Here is a 14,984-nt window from a genome sequence, read left to right on the forward strand (position 1 = left end):
CCAGGCTCTGAGCTGGCAGCACGGAGCCCGACACGGGGCTCGAACTCACCAGCAGTGAGATCGTGACCCGAGCCCAAGCTGGATGCTTAACCGACTGAGCCACCCAGGCGCCCCAACAGTGCAAATAATTCTTAACAGCACTGAACGGTACAGTTAAAAATGGTGGAGATGGCAAATGTTATGTTGTTGTCGTTGTTATTGTCTAACCACGACCAGAGAGGAGGAAAGAAGGCATTTTGATGGCAGCAGATTGCTGGTGGGGACAGCCCTGGCTGGGGACGCAGGACACTTGGGTTTGGGTCCGTGTTCTCCTATTTCCTGGTGGCCTTACGCAAGTCACTCACCATCTCCGAGCCCTGACGTCCTTGTCTTACGGGATGAGGGTTTTTTTTTTTAGGCTTTCCAGCTTAGAAAGCTGAGCATGCACAAATGAGTCTGACACGTTCCCTCATTGACTTTCACTCAAGTGTGACATTTACAAAAAAACTACACGCATCAACACATTCTCTCAAACCGAACACACCCGTTTAATGCCATTATGTGAATAGACTGCCGTTTATTTACCCATTTTCCTGTTGATGGAAATTTGGGTTGTTTCCAGCTTGGGGTGACCATGAACAGTGCTGCTTGGGCCCCTGCAGCACCTTCCGCTGGTGCACACAGGGCCCTGCTGTGGGGCACGTGTGCGGGAGGCCTGCTGGGGGGGCTGAGGCTGCTCAAAGCTCTGTAGAAGTTGCCCAGGAGCTTCGCATCGGCAGGTGCTCCTTCTCCTGGCCAACTAGGTAGTGTCAGCCCTTCCGAGTTTGGTCTCTCGGGGTGGGGGAGGTCTGTAGCGGGCCTAACTTGCATTTCCCTGGTGACCGATGAGGCTGAGCACCTCTCACGCCCCAGTTATCCTCTCTGTCTGTCAGAGGTGATGTCTTCTGTCCATTTTCCCGTGTTGTTCAGATCTTCTCCCATCCGGTGGGCCACTTCCCGTTCTTCTGGTGGCATCTTTTCATGAGAAATTCTTAATGTGGTCCAATTTATCATTTTTTTCCTTTATAGGGTTTAGTGCTTTTTGCACTATTAAAAAAAACCAAAACCTTACTCCAAGATCATAAATATGTTTCCTTCTTTTTAGAATTAAAAACAATATTTATTTATTTATTTATTTAGAGAGAGAGAGAGAGAGAGCACGCACACATGAGCAGGGGAGGGGCGGAGAGAGAGGGACAGGATCCCAAGCAGGCTCCCAGCTGTCAGTACAGAGCACAACTGGGGGCTCGAACTCAGGAACCCTGAGATCGTGACCTGAGCCAAAGTTGGACACTTACCCGACTGAGCCCCTCAGGCGCCCCTAAACATGTTTCATTCTAGAAGTTTTATTTTACCTTTTACATGTAGCTCTTCCAGTTCAGCTGGACTTGATTTTTCTGTATGGTGTGAGGTTTGGATCAAAATTTAAAAAAAAAATTCATTTTTCTTGCTTGTGGGTAGCCAACTGACGAAGTGCTAATTATTGGAAACCAAAAACCATCGTTTCCTCACTGCAGGTGGTTGTCCATTTTGTTGTGAGTAGGCTGACTACGTGCGAGGTTTTCCTGGACCGTCTATTCCATCCAGTTGGCCTGTTCAGCCATTGTACCAATACCCCACTGTCTTAAATACTCGTTACAGTGGCTGAATATGTGGTGGGGTAACCCTCCAGCTTTGCTCTTTTTTTTATAATGATTTTTTAATATTTTTATTTATTTTTGAGACAGAGAGAAACAGAGCATGAGCAGGGAAGGGGCAGAGAGAGAGGGAGACACAGAATCTGAAGCAGGCTCCGGGCTCTGAGCTGTCCGCACAGAGCCCGATGCGGGGCTCAAACTCACAGACTGTGAGATCATGACCTGAACTGAAGTCGGACGCTTAACCGACTGAGCCACCCAGGTGCCCCCCCCCCCCTTTTTTTTCAGCTTTTCTCTTTTTTGCAATTATCTTAGCTATGTTTGACCTTTTGCATTTCTGCGTGAATTTTAGAACTAATGTGTCCGTTTCTTTTTTTTATGTTTATTTATTTATTTTTTGAGAGAGAGAGAGAGAGAGAGAGAGAGAGCAGGGGAGGGGCAGAGAGGACACAGAGGATCTGAGCCTGATGAGGGGCTCGAACTCATGCAAAGTCAGACACTCAGCCAACTGAGCTACCCATATTTGAGAGAGAGAGAGAGAGAGTGAGAGAGAGAGAGAGAGACAGTGTCTGAGTGCAGGAAAGGCAGAGAGAGAGGGAGACAGAATCTGAAGCAGGCTCCAGGCTCTGAGCTGTCAGCACAGAGCCTGACACAGGACTCAGACTCACGAGCTGTGAGATTGTGACCTGAGCCGAACTGGGAGCTTAACAAACTGAGTCACCCAGGTGTCCCTAACGTGTCAATTTCTAATACAAGGATATTATAAATGAAAACCCCCTCTGTGCTTTGCTTTTGTTTGCAACCCACACACTTTGGTAGGTGGTATTTTCAGTAGCATTCAGTTCAAAATATTTTCAAATTTCCCTTGTGATTTTTTTTTCACCCTGGGATTAGTTGGATATTTCCAAATATTTGGGGGTTTTATAGCTATCTTGTTGTTATTGGTTTTAATTTAATTCCAGTATAATCAGAGAACATATTCTGTATGATTTGAGTCCTTTTATATTTATTGAGACTTGTCTTATAGCTCAGCATTTGGTTTACCTTGCTAAGCATACTGTATACATGAGAAAAGAATGTGTTAGGTGTGTTTGAAAAATACTAGCTCAAGATAGTTTATATAGTGTTCAGATCAGTTGTGTCCTTCATGAGTTTTTTAGTTCATTTGTTCTATGCAGTGCTGCGAGACCCATGTTAAAATCTGCAACAACGATTGCTGAATTATCTGTTCTCTTCTTAATTTTGTCAATTTTTTCTTTATGTATTTTGAAGCTGTTATGAGGTACATACCGATTTACGATTTTTGTCTTTTTGATAAAGTAACCATTTTTCATGAGGCAGCCTCTCTGTTTATCTCTGACAGTATTCTGTGAAAGCCCATTTTATGTGATGTTAACACGGCTCCTCCAGTGTTGGCAGGCTTACTGTTGGCATGATAGATTTTTAAATTTATGCCTCCTGTGAAAATAGCATATGGCAGAGTCTTGCTTTTATATCCTTTTCATCGAGGTGCTTAATGCCTTACACTTAATATGATTGATTTGGTGGGCTTTAGGTCTCTAATCCATTTGTTTTGTGTGTTTCTTCTAAAATGTCCTCTTCCGCTTTCTTTTGGGTGATCTGAATATTTTTTTTACCTTTCTGCTTTAGTTATTTGTTGGATTTCGAGGTGTACTCCTTTGTGGTTTGTTTGTTTTTTTAGTAATGGCTTTGGCGATTGCAGTGCACAGTGTCTGGGAGCCAATATAGCAGAATGTACCCCAGATGTAGAGCCTTCCAATGTCACAGGCCCATTGTCTGCGGTCGTTGTGTGCCTCACAGCTACATACAGTAAGATCCCCACAATGGAATGTTACCATTGTTGCTTTACACAGACGTATGGATTTTGGAGGAATGAAGAAGAAAGTACTCTTGTATGTGTATTCAGTTATGTATCCTTTTTATTCTTTCCTGATGATCGAGTTTCTAGCTGGAATCATTTTCCTTCAGCCCGAAGAATTTCCTGTCTAGCATGTCCGGTAATACAGGTCTGCTGGTGAGGATTTCTTTTAATATTCTTTTATGTTAAAATATATTTACGTACTCTCATTCTTGAAAGCTGGTTTGACGTCCTGCAAATGTGTTGACAGGCTTTCTTTCAGCTCTTTGTACATGTAGTTCCACTCTCTTCTGGCATCCATAGTTTCTGATGAGAAGTCATTAGACTCGATGTGTCGTTCCCTGGATGGCTGTGACCGCGTGGCTACTTGTAAGAGTTTTCTCTTTACGTGTGCCTTCCAGCAATTTGACTATGCTGGGCCTATGCATGGTTTTCTCTGTGTTTATCTTGGTTGGGGATCATGGAACTTCAAGTATGTAGATTCGTGTCTTTTACCACGTATAGAAGATTCTAGAAATTACTTTTTTCAAATACTTTTTCCTGCCCCATTCTTTCTCTCCTCTCGTTTTGTAATTTCAATTACACGTATGTAGACCTTTTGAAATGGTCTCACAGATCCTTGGTCTCTTTTATTTATTCCCCACTCTTTCAGATTGAATAAAGTCTATGGATAGATCTTCAAGCTCACTGATTATTCCTCTGTCATTCACTCTTCTGTTAGGCCCATTTAGTTAACTTTATACGTATGATATTTTAATTTTCAGTTCTACAATTTCCATTTTCTAAAAATAGTTTCTAAGGGCACCAGGGAGGCTCAGTTGGTTAGGCGTCCAACTTTGGCTCAGGTCATGATCTTGCAGTCCGTGGGTTCAAGCCCCGCGTCGGGCTCTGTGCTGACAGCTCGGAGCCTGGAGCCTGCTTCAGATTCTGTGTCACCCCCCCCCCCGCCCCTCCCCCACTCGCACTCGGTCTCTCTCTCACAAATAAACATTAAAACAAATAAAAATAAATGAATAAAAATATACATATAGTTTCTAGTTCTCACTTGTGGTTTTTAAAAAATATTTTCCCCCATTAAAAGCATATTTTTCTTTACATCAGTGATTACAGTTATAACAGTTATTTTAAAATCCTTGTTTGCTAATTCCGCAATACGGGTCACGTCAGGGATCAATCTCCATTACTTACCCTTTTTGGTTTGAGAATGGCTCTGACATTCTCCTTTTCTTTGTATATCAAGGAAATTTGGATTGTATCCTAGACACATTGTTATTTTCTGTTGACTTTGGAGTCACATGTACACATCCCCAGAGTTGGTTTTATTTTGTGTTCGTGTTGTTGTGACGCTAAGACTCGGCAGTGCTCGGGCTACGAACAACGACCCGTGGGCAGCAGCTCTGATCTCATGTTAGACCTCATCTTGGTTCTTTTGTCCTCAGCCTACCTGCCTGGAGTCGGCCCCATGCATGTGGTCCAGTGTCACCTGGGGATTTAGGCCCTATTTATAAACAGAACTCAGGCCCCTGTTTCTCTTACCCCTTCCCTTCTGGGATGTCCCTGCATCTCCCAGAGGGTGTCATTGGCCCGGCTCCGTCTCCTAGCCCCTTAGGCAGAAGGACTATAGGTGTTTTGTTGATGCTTTTTTTTTTTTTTTTAATTTTTAATTTTTTAAAATTTACATCCAAATTAGCGCATAGTGCAACAGCGATTTCAGGAGTAGGTTGGTGCTTTATCTGGTCAGTGTGGCATGGGCTGCAGCCTGGCCTTAGGCCAGGAGTGTTGAGACAGGCAGCTCCCCTCCCCAGCATCTGCCTGCCTTTGCTCACTCTGGCGACTCCAGGAAAAGGTGTTTTGTATTTTGTCCCGAGCTCAGAGTGCTGTCTGTGGGAAGGTGAGTTCAATAGGAGGTTACTATTCTACCACACTGGAAATGGAAGCCCAGCTTTCAATTTCTGTGAAAAAAAAAAAAACCCTGCTGGGATCTTAAAACCTGTTTTGTATTGAATCTGTAGATCACGTTGAGAAGAAAGGACAGGCTCCTAATTCTTGAACTTTGTATATCCCTCCACATACTTATTTTTTCTGTAATTTCTCTCAATCGTGTTTTACAATTTCCTCTCATTTTTTGTTTCTTTTGTTTTGAGAGAGAGAGAGTGAGAGAGAGTGAAAGAGAGCCAGAGAGAGCACGTGTGCGTGCATGAGCGGAGGAGGGTCCAGGGGGAGGCGAAGAGAGAGAAAGAATCTTAAAACAGGCTCCAAACCCAGCTCGGAGCCTGACATGGGGCTTGATCTTACAACTGTGAGATCTCATAACCGTGAGATCAAGACCTGAGCTGAAATCAAGAGTTGGACGCTGAACTGACTGAGTCACCCAGGCGCCCCTCTGTCTGTCGGTCTTTTGCTTTGTTTTGTTAGTTTTACATTGAGGTGTTTGGTTGGTTGATGCTTTTGTAAATGGTCTAACTTTCAAAGTTTAAATTTTTACATTCTCACTGGCATTTAATGGTCAGTGCCTAAAACCTTAGCTTTACGTATCTTGTGCAAACAGTTAATGCTAATGACACAGGTTCCAGCGACAAAACCTATGGTTTGGTTCATCTCCCAGAGCACCTGCAATGAAGTTTTCGAGAAGGTAACTTTTCAGGAATGGAGGCTGGGGCTTTACGAATTGAGCATTTAAGCTGAATGAGGGGCAAGCTGTGTCTAGGAATTAGCCAAAGCAATAGGCAGTTCTACCTGAAAAAACCCTCTGAGGGGCCTCATACTCAGAAAATGGAGTTCGGCAGCCTCACCTTTCCAGGGAACGGGGACTCAAGACACCAGCAGACTCCTCGGACTTGATAGGAAGGCTGTTTCTTGCTTGTACTCTGACGTGGCAAGGGAGACGGCCCAGGAAGGCTGACCTATCGGAGTTCCCACCTAAACTTTGAAATAAGCCCCTCCCTGAGCTAAACTAGTAAAATCCATCCGTGACAGCTGTAGTTAGCTATTTGTGGGAGTCAGCCAAGACACCGTCGTAAATGAGTCATTCGAGAGTTTGTAGACAGCCTGCATCCAGCAGATCCAGGTCAAGCTCCGAGAGGAGGCAGGCCTGACTCTAACTTCGGAGCAGACATCTAATCAGTGTACCGAGGGCTCGGTCCACCTTGCCAGTCTAAAAGGAGCATTGCCAGTGTCTGTCAGCTCTGGGGTCCGAGTCCCGGGTTTCTGTCTCCACCGGGAGAGACCTTGGGCTACTAATGACATCCTTCCTGAGCGTCAGTCCCCTCATCTGCCACACAGGCTTGGCCTGGCATGGAGGGAGAGCTCAGTGTGTCGGTGTCGCTTACCTGTGGCCACGGAGCAGACTTCAGCACCACACTTTCTTTCCGAGGCAGAACAGGGAGGGGTGGCCTTGGCTAGTGGATTCCACTCCAGATGCACCAACTCTCAGGCTACTGTTCTGGGGCAAAGGGGCCGATCGGGCTGATGACGGCCTTCTGATTGATCTGAAATTTCGGTCTTCTTTCCATAAGTGAACAAACTAGTCATCTGTTATATTGGGTTGAAGTGTCCCCCCCAAATTCACATCCACCCAGAACCTCAGCACATGACAATCTGGAAATGGGGTCTTTGCATATGTAATTGCTTAACAGTGTTGAGATGAAACCATTTTGAATTTATGGTGGGCCCTAAATTCAGTTAGTAGTATCCTCTAGAGATGAAAGGAGGGGCACCTGGGTGGCTCAGTCAGTTGGGCGTCCAACTTTGACTCAGGTCACGAGCTCACGGTTTGTGAGTTCAAGCCCCGCGTTGGGCTCTGTGCTGACATCTCAGAGCCGGGAGTCTGCTTCAGATTCTGTCTCCCTCTCTCTCTGCCCCTCTCCTGCTCATGCTGTCTCTCTCAAAAATAAATAAAAATGTTAAAAAATTAAAAAGTAAAAAAGATGAAAGAATACACAGGTGCTTGAATGGCTCAGTTGGGTGAGTGTCCAACTTTGGCTCAGGTCATAATCTCATGGTTCGTGAGTTTGAGCCCCACTTCTGGCTCTCTGCTGTCAGAACAGAGCCTGCTTAAGACCCTCTGACCCCCCCCCCAATCAAAAACAAATAAACATAAAAAAAAAAAAAGATGAGAAGACACAGAGATGCAGAGAAGCCGTGTGACCACAGAGGCACAGATTGGTGCAAGCCCAGGGGCCACCAGAGGCAGGAGGTGGGAAGGACCCTGCGCACTTTAATGTTGGGCTCCTGGCTTCTGGAACTGTGAGAATGAATTTCTGTCGTTTCTGTAAGTCCCTGTTTATGATAATGCTGACAGCCCTAAGAAGCGGATGTGTCTACATCTATGGATCAGTTAGGTGTTCCTGCACTTGACCCCGGGTCAGGGATCCATTCTTGATGACCGGCACACCCTGCCAGATCCACGGGGCTGAGGAGCACCATCCGCTGGGGTGGGGAGGTCCCCCAAGTGAATGGGACTCTGGTAGCCTAGGCCTGGGTCTTTAAAAAATGTTTTCTTATGTAGTATTGCAGGTAGACAACAGAAGCAAAGGGCATACAACCAACATCGCGTACCTTTCACACGGCCAGAGCAACGCGGAAATGATTTACTCTCGTGTTTGAGTGTGTCTGATGCTTTCTCTATTTTATTGAAGAGACACTGAAAAGGCGCACAAGGTGGCCCCGTGGCTTCCTCACTGCCCCTGTTCACTCTGGAGGTGGGCAGTGCTCCAGGGAGCACTGTGGCTCCCATCTTCCCTGGGGTGGGGGCAGGGGACGGGGACTCCCCTGGCAGGGAAATGGGACCACAGGGGGTGAGGTGGGGTGCAGACTTAACCGCCCACACTTCCTGTAGGACAGTGCCCTGGAGCAGTCTGCGGGTGAGCAGGGAGCAGGCCAGATGCAGAGGAGAGCAGCGATGCTGGCCTGCGTCCAAGAGTGCAGGCTGATCGGAGGCTGGGGGAGGGGGGTCCCGTCAGAGAACGCAGGAAGCCACCGCTGTGTGGAGAAGCAGGGGTGCCCTGAGATGGCACCACCAACCTTCCTTCGGGGAAGACGACAGTAATGTAGCAGGGGCGACCTGAGAGTGGGGATCCCCCCTCCCCCGCAGTCACACCGGCCCTCCAGGGTGCAGCGGAACAGAACAGTGGGCTTCACCCCAATCGTAATGCTTTGAGGGTGTGGACGATGGCTCACATCTGTTTCCCGGTACAGATGTCATCACACGGGGCCTGAAATCAGCCTGCCAATGCTGTTGCTTGGCCTACTTTAAGCTTTTCTAATTATTTGTAAGCGTTTAGAGATTACGATTTTATACAGAATTCCACATTTCCGCTATTTGAAAGCCAGACCCCAGCCCGGGCCGGGCTCCAGGGGCTGGAGGAGATGGGCACGGGAGCCGAGGGTCCCAGCCCCCCGCCCCCACACCCGGGGCGTCCCGTTCCTCCTGCGCGCCCCGTTCCTCCTGCGCGCGGAGGTGCAGGTGCACGGGTCCCCCGCCCCCAGGCGCGCGGGTCTGGGTCACGCTGCCCGGAGACCGCGGTTGTCCTCGCCAAGCTTCCCGGAACACCATCTGTTGGTAAAAAGCAAACAAGCGAAAACCCGGCACGAAGAGCACTGTACCTGAGCTAGTCAGTTCTACAGCGGAGATGCTCGTGCACAGTGTTTAGGTCACGCACTTTGTCAAAGGGAACAGAGCAAACAGGAAGAGGCCGTCCACACAGGACCGCTCCCGACTCGGGACTGCCGGTCACCACAAGCGCTGTCGGCTCCCCCAGTGATTTATGGATACCCGTGTGCGGGAGCCGTGCCGCCCCAGGCCGGGCGCCACTCCCTCCGGGGAAGCTCGGGCCGCGGCGGGGGGACGGGGACGGGGTCGGGGACGCGCGGGGCCCAGGACGCACCGCCTCGCCCGGCAGTCGCTCAACCGACGCCGCGAGGCCAGTCCTCGGCCAGGCCCGGACCGCCCGCAGCCGTGGCGCCGCCGCCGCCCGCCTGTCCCGGCTCCGGCCCCGCGAAGGCAGCGGCGGACGGGCCTCGGGAGCACGGCCTCCCTCCCATCCTCCCTCCCTCCCTCGACCGCCCGGCGCTCCCGTCAGCTCCGGCCGCAGCCATTTTGGAACGAGTGCAGACAAAGAGCGAGTCACCGTCGTTGCCCCCAGCAGGCCCGGGGTGCGGACCCCGCCTGCCGCGCCTAGCCGTCCGTCTGCCCCAGTCCCTGGCCCTCCCGGCCGCCCGCACCCCCACAGCCCGCCGGCCCGATACCGCCCGCTCGCCCACCGAGCCCAGGCCGCCCGCCCGCGCCCCGGCCTCTGCCGCTAGCAGCCATTGGCCGCGCCTTTTAAGCGCGCGCCGCGGCCAATGACGAGGCGCCGAGCGGCCGGGCGGGGGGCGCCGTGACCAATGGCAACGCGCCGAGCGGCGGGCGGGGGCGGGCGCGCCGCCGCGCCTGCGCACCGCGCCGTCACCGCCCTCTACACCCCCCCCTACGCCGGCCGCCCCCCGCCCGCCCGGCCGCCGCCCCCGCCCCGCAGGCGCGCGCCGCCCCCCGCCCGCGCCTGCCCGCCCGCCCGCCCGCCCGCCCGCGCGGAGCCTCCTCCCCGCCCAGCGCCGGCGAGCGGCGGCGGCGGCGGGCCGAGGAGGAAAGATGGCGGCGGGCTCGGATCTGCTGGACGAGGTCTTCTTCAACAGCGAGGTGGACGAGAAAGTGGTGAGCGACCTGGTGGGCTCGCTCGAGTCGCAGCTGGCGGCCAGCGCGGCCCACCACCACCACCTCGCGCCCCGCGCGCCCGAGGCGCGGGCCGCGGCCGCCGGCGCGCTCGGGAACCATGTCGGAGCCGGAGCGGCCGTGCCGGCCGAGGGCGCGCCCGCAGCGGCGCCGGAGCCGCCCCCCGCAGGTAGAGCGCGGCGCGGCCTGAGCGCGGGCGGGCGCCGGCCGGGCCCGCGTCCTCACCGCGCCATCCCGCTTGTCCCCGCAGGGCCCGCCGCGAAGCTGAGCGCGCTCGAGGCCGGCGCCGGCGCCGGGGCCGGGCCCGGGGCCGGGGCCTGCGCGCCGGGGGCCGCGGCCGCGCCCGCCGCCCAGCCCGCCGCCCGCAACGGCCCGCCCGGCGGCCCCGGCGCCGCGCAAACTTTGAATGGGAGCGCCGCGCTGGGGACCTCGCTCCGCGCCGCCGCCGCACCTGCTGTCAGCCTGCTCCACAACGGGCCCGCGCCCGCGCCGCCGCCCAAGCCCGCCGCTGCCGCCGCCACTGTCATCCAGACGCCGCCCTTCCTCGGCGCCCCCGCCGCGCCCGCGCCCCGCGCCCCCTCGCCGCCCGCGCCCCCCGCGCCCGCCGCGCCCCCCGCCGCCGCCGCCGCCCCGCCGCCTCCGCCGCCGCCGGCCGCCGCCAGCCTGGCCCGGCCGCCCGGCCCCCCGGCCGGAGCCCCGGCGGCGGCGCAGAACGGGGGCAGCGCCGCGCCCGCGCCCGCCCTCGCGCCCGCCCCGGCCCCCGCGCCCGCCCCGGCCCCTGCCCCGGCCCCGGCCCCCGCGCCCGCCCCGACCCCCGCGCCCGCGCCCGCCCCGCCGCCCGCCGCCAACAGTCAGCCCGGGCCCGCCGCCGCCGCCGCCGCCGCGCCCGCGCAGGTGGCCAAGGCCGACTCGCCCAAGACGGCGGTGCAGCCGGCGCCCGCGCCGCCGCAGGCCCTGGCGGCCAGCTGCCCGGCCGGCGCGGGGGCCGGCATGATCCTCGGGCCAACTATGCAAGGGGCGCTGCCCGCCGCCGCCGCCGCCGGACTGCCGCCGCCGCCGGCCCCCGGCACCCCCACCGGGCTGCCCAAAGGCTCGGCCAGCGCGGGGCCCCAGAGCCTGCCCAGGACGCCCTCGGCCACCACCGGCGGGATCCGGGCCACGCTGACGCCCACGGTCCTCGCCCCTCGCCTGCCGCAGCCGCCTCAGAACCCGACCAACATCCAGAACTTCCAGCTGCCCCCAGGTGAGTGGCCGCGCCGGGCGGGCCTGGCTGCCCCCGCGGGGAGTCCAGGAAGTTGTGGTGCTGGCAGGGCGCTGAGGTCACGGGTCTTGCGCGGGCCTGCAGCGAACGAGCCGGGGCGCTCCCCTGCCGGGTGCGGGAGAGCTCTCTGCCATGCGTGTGTGTGTGTGTGTGTGTGTGTGTGTGTGTGTGTGTCTGCGGGCACGGCCCCCGGGTGCTGTGGCAACAGGGGTCCCCTTTCCTGGGGCAGCGCTTGGCCTCAGCTCGCTGTTTGCATTGCAAAGTTTCTGGGCTCCCACCGTGCAGCCGCGGCTTTTCTGCTCTCCCGGCTCCCTGTGGCCCCTGTCCCGCTCCTCCCCTCCCCCCGCCGTGCAGCACTCTGGCTGCCGGCCTCCGCTGGAACGGCTTACTGGGTTATGCAGCCTGGGTCCGTGGCTTTCCCGGGTCTGCTGCTTTCCCCTTCTGGTTTTGGGGATCGGTTGTGTTAGGGCCTGTGAACGGAACTCGTCTGCTCCTCTGTTACTCTGGGCTGTGATGGAGGGCTGAGCACTCCCCCCAGCTGGTGAGGTCAGGCAGAGTAGGGACGCCCCTTCCTTGTGGCCGGGCAAGCGTGCGTGGAAAGCTTCCGCTTCCCTGCTAGCGGCAGGATGGCAGAGATCCCAGGTGAGCCCTGGAGGGATCCTTGGGCACACACACCATTCCTGGTCCACGTCCCTGCCTCCCACTGTGTCGTGCACTGCTTCGGCCACAGCGTCCAGCACTGCCGTCCTGCGGGTTAAAGGATGCTCAGTCGCTCTGGTTAGTGCCATCCGGTGAGATCAGCGGGTCTCTCAGAGGTGCAGACAGTGGTGGTGTGTAGTGAGGGGGAGCAGTCGCGGCCACAGCCTGTGCGTTTCCCGGTCTCTTGGGTCATCCCTGGCAGTCGGTTGGGGTTCTTCAGGTCTGACACTGAAAGGTACCCCACAGCGTCCCAGGTCATGCTGCTGTGTTTTGGGATTCTTGAGCAGAGAGAAACTTGAGCACTGAGAAGCCCTGTCTCTCGCATCCCCTCCGCCTCGCCTGCCAGGACCGGGAGCTTCTGGAGAGCTCCTCCCTGGCTGTGTAGTAACATGTGCTGCTGTAGCGGCCAACGCGGTGGCGGGAGCGGAAACAGCACCTCCCGTGTCCCCGCGTGCTTTCTGGGAAAGAGCCGTTGGTCACCTTGACAGAATTTCAGCGTCTAAACAAGGGAGGGTTTTCTTGTCAGAGCCCGTGAGGGTGTTCTTCTTAGGCCGGCAGGGGCGGGGGAAGTGGGCAGCCCAGACCCACGTCTCCCGGGTGGGAGTGGGGCTTGCCGTGCTCGGAGGGGACAAGGTGACGCAGAAGAAGTTGCTGGAGAGGTGTCAAGATGCCCCTTAGGACGCGTCTGGTTTGTTTTTTGAGTTTGTAGTGGGCACTTATTTGAAGGTTCTGTTTTGCTCGTTATGTGTGTTTTGACTTTTCGGTGGAGAATAGGGCTGATCTTTTAGTCACCTTTGAGAAAGGGAATTCGGGGTTGTGGTACATTATGTAAAACGTGGGAATATCCTTTCCCTATGTATAAAACTCCCTTTCTGGAGGTCCTGCACAGCTCAGCACCTGCCTTACTCCTGCCAGAGACCATTCCCGTGCCGCACTCGTGTTGTTGGAAACTGGTGTGAGCTGGTCAGTAGTTGGCGAGGCAGGCGCTTGGCCTGACCGGCAGGGCCCGTGTGATGCCTGCAGGTGCGGTGGTCTGGGGATGGCTGGGTCTCCTTGGTCTGCGCCTTAGCGCAGGTGAAACCCCTTCCTTATTTTTGTGCCGGGGGAGGAAGCCATGGTTGGGAAAGGGCGTCTCTGCCATGTTTGTCACTAGTGACCCTGGACTCGCTTCCATCTTTGGTTTTAACGTCGCTGTCACAGAGGTCTTCGTGTGCAAGCAGACCACTCCTTGAAAAAAGCTGCAAGAGTTGTCATGAGTGTTCGCGTTAAGTCCCCGGGATTTGAGAGCAGAGAGCAGCCCGTGTTGACATTGGGGTGACAGATGTCTTCTAGAATATAAAAGATGTGTGTCCGTGTTTTCTTTGACGCTCCCCCCACCCCGGCCCCCACCGATTGGGAACTCTGAATAGTTACATCGCCTCCTTTTTACAACAGCGGGAGCAAAAAAAGTATTACCCCGAAACAAAGTTCTCGCTTTTAAATAGTGCAATTTTGTAAACCAAAATGACAGGTTATGAATATTCTAGTTATATAATCGATCAGGAAATACTAAACTCTCTTCCATCATGTTGCCTCTTCATTGAAATCCCTCATCCCAAAGACGTATACAGCGGAGGTAGAAGTGACTTATAAAAATAACCGTGCTTGGCTAATAGCTCGTTCTTGCTACAACTCAGAGACGCAGACACTTGGGAAGGGGTCAGGGGCGGGAGGCCTTTCCAGGCTGCACACAGGTGTCAAGTGAGCGTGTATGAACGAGGCTGGCCCCTCAGCTCCTCTCCTTCCTGCAGGTTGAGCTCCAGATGGAGAGAGGAGGTACGGGGGTCTCACCGGGGCCCCAGGCCTTCTCATCGTGCACTGGAACCCATGTGGATTTTGGCTTTAGCGAGTTCCATTTTGATCTTCTTTGTTAGGTCAATTTTGTAAAGAAACGCTTACGTTGTTGTAATCGGTTTGCTGGTTTGAAGGTACCAGAGTGTCGGTTTTGTCCACTATGGGGATAGCAAGAACAGATAAGAGATTTTTGCCGCAAAGGCACTTCTCCAAGAACTGCGAAAAGCGCTCGTTTCATACAGCTTGTTAGTCGTAACATCCCGGTAATATTACGATCGTCATTGAGAGAAAAAAAAGTGATATGACACCAAAATTAGCATGTGTGTAAATGGTTTTAAAAGATCTTTTCAGGTAGATGCTACGTTAAAGATGCTCATTTCCAAAGGTTATCTCTTGGCGTGGCAAGTTAGCGTTTTTTGCAGTGGACGTCTGTTTGTCCTGCTTTTGCAGAGAATGCTCTCCTGTCACCTGAAGGTTTGGCCAGGGCGTAGGTTCTCATTCCGGGACGGAGCACCGTTTCCTCTCCATCTGCGTAGATGCCTTGGCCTGGGAACATTTGCATGCTCCTTATTGGAAGTGAATATTATCACTGTTAATATCCTTGCTCGTAAAAACGTGGCTCCCACCATGATGAACGCGGTTATTTGCTGGTAGGGAAGGGAAGAACCCAGCGGTAGCCGACTGGGCTGTTGGGCCGGGTTATTTCCCGGAGGGCTGACCCTGAGCCGGGCGGTAGGGTGTGGAGAGCCCAGCACTGACGTTAAAGGAACTGGACATTCTGGTGGCCGGTCTTGCCCGCAAGTGCTGTGGCCCGAGGGGTGCGTTTGCACCTTTAGATTTTGTTACTTGAGGGCACTCTTGGTTTCTCTGCTTGGAGTCCCAGTTGCCCCAGCTAGAAAGTGCCGCTGACCATATTGCAGAGCATTGTGGAATCCTGTCGGGACGAAT

At 54.3% G+C, this 14,984-nt stretch overlaps 1 protein-coding gene and 1 long non-coding RNA gene across 2 annotated transcripts in view; one reads left to right on the top strand and one right to left on the bottom strand.

The window, feature by feature from the left end:
- Window positions 1-8,140: 8,140 nt before the first annotated feature.
- Window positions 8,141-12,290, bottom strand: LOC123579905. Its single transcript, XR_006702998.1, has 2 exons — window positions 11,894-12,290; window positions 8,141-9,088 (listed from the first exon to the last, which is right to left on the bottom strand). It is a non-coding gene; the product is annotated as an uncharacterized LOC123579905 (long non-coding RNA).
- TAF4 (TATA-box binding protein associated factor 4) overlaps window positions 10,085-14,984 on the top strand; it is a 65,825-nt gene continuing 60,925 nt past the window's right edge. Inside the window, exon 1 of the mRNA XM_045444029.1 lies at window positions 10,085-11,486. Coding sequence (XP_045299985.1) covers window positions 10,163-11,486 — 1,324 coding nt within the window. The 5' untranslated portion in view covers window positions 10,085-10,162. The remainder of the gene's footprint in view (window positions 11,487-14,984) is intronic.

This window comes from Leopardus geoffroyi, chromosome A3 (assembly GCF_018350155.1).
Source record: "Leopardus geoffroyi isolate Oge1 chromosome A3, O.geoffroyi_Oge1_pat1.0, whole genome shotgun sequence".
Lineage (NCBI taxonomy): Eukaryota > Metazoa > Chordata > Mammalia > Carnivora > Felidae > Leopardus > Leopardus geoffroyi.